The sequence below is a fragment of the Mya arenaria genome, chromosome 16 (assembly GCF_026914265.1).
Source record: "Mya arenaria isolate MELC-2E11 chromosome 16, ASM2691426v1".
In the NCBI taxonomy this organism is placed as follows: domain Eukaryota; kingdom Metazoa; phylum Mollusca; class Bivalvia; order Myida; family Myidae; genus Mya; species Mya arenaria.
The window spans coordinates 45,632,172-45,637,242 of record NC_069137.1 but is presented as its reverse complement, the minus strand read 5'-3'; the positions used below and the strand labels follow the sequence as shown (position 1 = coordinate 45,637,242).

At 40.8% G+C, this 5,071-nt stretch overlaps 1 protein-coding gene across 1 annotated transcript; it reads left to right on the top strand.

Annotated features, from left to right (window-relative positions):
* The first annotated feature begins 1,121 nt into the window (after positions 1-1,121).
* Positions 1,122-5,071, top strand: LOC128221718 (cartilage matrix protein-like). The gene is made up of 7 exons (XM_052930319.1): positions 1,122-1,361; positions 2,092-2,350; positions 2,564-2,786; positions 3,186-3,270; positions 3,749-3,892; positions 4,271-4,418; positions 4,932-5,071. Exons 1-7 carry the CDS (start codon positions 1,122-1,124, stop codon positions 5,069-5,071), a joined length of 1,239 nt encoding a protein of 412 aa, XP_052786279.1.

Genomic DNA, 5,071 nt, shown 5'->3' with positions numbered 1-5,071 from the left:
GTCGCTATCATCGTCACTGACGGTTCGTGACATCTGCTTACACTGATATATGGCTTAAAACTTGTGGGTTTCGATTGAGTTTAAAAGGAGTATTTCTTCATTTACTTAAAACGAGCGTTTGTCCATAATGTAAAAATAGAGAAGGTATTTGTCTACCAATCGATATATGTTGCTGCGTTTAACATATCCAGCACTTTTATACTGATGATCTTCATACGCAGGCAAATCCAACAACGCCGCTGCCACGGCTTCAGAGGCAGCCAGCCTGCGCGCACATGGTATCACCGTGTTTGCGGTAGGTGTTGGGGCTGGCGCCCAACAGAGCGAGCTGAATTCAATGGCAACGGACCCGGACAGCTCCCACGTGTTCCAAGTGGACAATTTCAACAACCTCGCCAACATCAAGGCCTCGCTGTCACACCAGGCGTGTGAAGGTTTGTAGCGTTCAACGATCCTAATTGGCTTATTCCGTGTTATCTTAAAGATGCACTCTCACTCCCAAATAAGATTTACTACCAGTAATAATATTGTGTTTTAATATTCCAAAAAGGGTGAATAAATGTCAAAAACAGTGGTTTCCTATGAAGGATATCGAGTTTAATTTGAAAGATATGAGCATAAAAGACGCTCTCTCTACCTTATGAGACTATAGTAGACCACAGTAAATCTTTTAGCATTCACCAATCATTTAATATTTGTGTGCTTTCTGATATTAAATTCACGGTTACAAGCTTGTTTTCAGTAGTTAATATTTCCCATAAATGCATTATTTAGTAAGAAGTCTAATGTTTATCAATCAAAATTTATTTTTGTTATACATGTGTATAAATTGATTTTGAATAAGAATGTCACTTTAATTATAACCATTGCATCACCTTTTAATTGATGATACTTAAGCTATGAAGTATTAACCTTTTTGGATGACAGTTAACGTCAACGTCACAGTAGGTACGCTCACATATACATCTCATGTTTTTATTAATATAGATTTTTTTAAATAGTCAAAGTGGTAACGTTGCCGCCGACGACGCCTGCTCCGAAGGCGGACTGCCAAGCCCAGGCGGACATTATGTTCCTGCTGGACTCTTCCGGTTCCGTGGGCTCCCCCGAACTTTCAGACAATGAAGGGCTTTGTCCACGACATGATGAACAGCTTCAACATCGGGCCTAACGCCGTCCAGGTGGGCGTGGACACGTTCCAGACGAGCGTCAAGGCAGAGTTCTACATGAACACGTACCAAGACCGCCCGAGCGTCCAACAGGCCATCAACAACATCGCTTATCACTCCGGCTTGACCCACACTGGCGAGGCTCTCCGATTCATGCACACTGACAGTTTCTCCGCCGCGCACGGTATGCCAGTTGAACGTTTTTATGCCAGTTAATTGTATTGTCCTGTCCTCTCAGACAACATCATAAAAAGTTTGGTTTTTCACACAATGACAGTTTGTGTATTTCAAATATAATCACTGCGTCATATCAGCATGCAAATTCGATAATACTGCGTGCATTAATATCTATTTGCAGTCTGTTAAAAAAATAAAATCATAAACACTGAGATTAAGAAAAATAATGGAAACTCTATAATCGCTGAAGCCTAATATACAAGTAACCCAGATCCTTTTTAAAGCTGCACTCTCACAGATTGAACGTTTAGACATTTTTTTTTTGTTTTAGAACGAACCATTTTTTGTGAAAGTCCATGGAAACCGGTAATATAAGACTGCTGCCAAAAATTAGATCGCAGATTTTTTATATTTCAGTTTTAAAAATTGATGTTTTATGCATTTTTCACAAAACATATATTTTCGAACGGAAATATGATAATCTACGATCTGATTTTTTGTCAGCAATCTTATATCATTGGTTTGCAGATATTTACGCAAAAAATGCTCTTTCCAAGCCAAAAATTAAAAAAAAGTTGGTAAATCTGTGAGAGTGCAGCTTTAAAAGCACATCGATCAATACAATACATGCACTAAACGAGAAACTCATTATTAAACTATCGGCATTAGTCAATGTGTAGGTAATCGACTTAAAAATCATCTTAAAACGATAATAAATTACAATATAACATGTTCCCACACCAAGGTGACAGAGCCAATATACCCAACATCGCCATCGTGGTCACTGACGGACAGTCAAACAACCCGACCCTCACGGCTGCGGAAGGCGAAGGCGGCCAGGGACGCCGGCATAACCATCCTTGCCATCGGTGTCGGCCACGGTGTGGTGCGGTCGGAACTCAACGAGATCGCTTCTGACCCAGACAGTACCCACGTTTTTACTGCCGACTCGTTTTCTGCCCTGAGCTCCTTGAATGCCCTCCTGTCTACAAAAGCGTGTGAAGGTGACGATCTAAACATAAGTCTAAACACATAAACACACTGTATAATGAGTCTTCGGTTAACAAGTGTTTGCCATGTTCACTACCTTTCTATCTCTTGGTGATTGAAGAATAGTTTGTATAATGGTTGTGTATTTTTGAATGGTATTGAATTCCAAGGTTTTCTCTAGCCGTTTTTCTTATATTTTCATATAAATTTTCTTTTGTTCAATACAGTATCGAAACCTCATGCACAGCCGCATACCGCCCCTAACTGTGCGGCCAAGGCCGACGTCGCTTTCATTCTCGATTCTTCCGGAAGTATTGGTGCCACCAACTACCAAAAAATGCTCCAGTTCGTTCGTGACGTCACATCTAAGTTTGACGTCGGTCCAGACAAGGTGCGCATTGCAACGGAGATTTTCAGCGACAGAACATTCCCACAATTTAATCTGAACAGGTAAATATTGAGATTTGAAACATATTTGCCCGTATGTTCCTTGTTCAGATGTTTACATTCACCTCGACAGTCCGAAAAAAATATGTCCGAAAAGAATATCCGAATTATATGCACTCGTCTTCGTAAATATGGGTAAGTTTTGATAACCGCGATTTAAGTGCACGAATAAAATGAATTCCTTGCACGGACTGAATTGATAGAGAACACATTATAACGTGAACACTTTGTCTGGTATTTTGTGCCTATAAAACCTTGAGTCTGTCTAGCTGGTACTCTCGTATTCAAAAAAAAAATGTGTTAGGGGCGTTTACTACAGCCCGGGTAAGAACTAACGACACTTATATTTAGTGGCATCTATGTTTTATGAACACAAATTACCAGGTAATTCCATTTGTCCAGGTATACGACCCAGCAGCAGGTGGACCAGGCCATCGCCAACATCCCGTACAAGCAGGGAACCACCAACACGGGACAGGCTCTCCATGTACGCGTATATTAGTATTAACACGTCCATGTTCAGCGTTTAAAGTCATATATTTACCTTCGCCTAATATTTTGTATAGAAAATACAGGGTCATATTGTATATCCCGCTAGCGATAATGACGCTATTGTTTATTTCAGCAATTCGTTCTGATTGGACTCTGATTGACACGAAAGAAGTTATATAATTAACATGACTTGCTGCCTTCTTTTTTCACAATATACCATCACGCACGGTTATCGTAAAAGTATTAATTTTTATGTCATTTAAAAGTTACTATGGGACATCGGCCTTAATATAAACAATCACATAAAATGGCGTTGGCATAACGGTGTTGACGAGATAGGGACAAAGCTCTGTAATTTGAAGACCATTCCGGTAATTATGGTGATAATTATATCATTGCTGTTGCTGTTGCTGTAGTTGTAGTAGTAGAGGTTGTTGTTGTTATTTCACACCCGTTCGCCTTTTGTGTAACAGGACGCCTACACCACGATATTCAACCAGAACAACGGTGACCGTCCTGGCATACCCAACATCGCCATCGTAGTTACAGACGGACGGTCGACAAACCGACCTAACACTCTGGCTGAGGCACAGAAACTTCGCAACTCTGGCGTTCAAGTACAGCAGTTTTGTGGAAACAGTATTCTTCGTGTAACATAAATGTTTTGTTTATTGAAGATACTCAGCTTTGATGCGTTTTGATTTATTCTATATCGCGAGTAGGTACGATTTTTATACCCCACCTGTAGGCAGTTATTTACGGGGTAATTCTGAAGACGGATTACATAAGATTTCACTATACTCCATTCCATATGTATTGTCAACTATCCTCTCATATTATTTGATTAATCGATCCCTGTATCTCGAAGAACATGTAATATGATAGACGGGCACCAAAGCACGTGCATCGTCCTTTTAACATTGATGTAGGTGAACTTCGTTGATGTTGTAAAAAGTGTATTGGGAACCTGAAACATCTTAGTTTCTATGATACAGGTGTTTGCTGTCGGTGTAGGTGGCGGTGTGGATACGTCGGAGCTAAATGCAATCGCGAGCGACCCGGACAGTTCCCATGTGCTTACCGTGCAGGATTTCAGCCAGCTTGCCTCAATCACCGCCTCCCTCAACAGCCAGGCATGCGCCGGTAGGTTTTGGGTGCCAGTTTGTTAAAATCATTAGAATATAACCTACATTTTCAGCCAATGGAATTTAAGATAGGCAATCATTTAGTTTTAGGCTTAATCATTAAGAATTTCAACTTTCGCGGGTGTTTAAAGGTCCGCCTACTGCCGCTCATCCGATACACTCTCCCTGCGTCAGATTTTGCGTTTAAAATGTATCAGCCAACGAGGTTGTATTCTAAGTCACATAGATAGCCTGAATTAAAATCTAATTGATTAAGAAGGGCTCGTTCGCGACGCTCGTTCCGCCTATTCTTAATCACAAGGATTTTAATTCGTGTCATTTAACTATTACTTATGAAGAAGAATTAACCGTGTTGATATCTTTTACAAATCCAAAGATTATATAAATGGTATTAAAGTATTCGAAGGACAAAAATAGAAGAAAAATAACAAACTGTTTAAACTCGACACTAAAGGCGGATGGGTGACTGACTCAATACTATCAAATCATTAGCGATCCCCCAACTGGCCAGACAGTGATGACAACGATTCCTCCGCACGCATGCCAGGACAACTTGCCAAACTGCAAAGCGTATGCATTACCCGGGGTGTGCACGAGCTACGCCGAGTGGTCGCACAGCAACTGCGCTGCAAGCTGTGGCTTCTGTCGTAA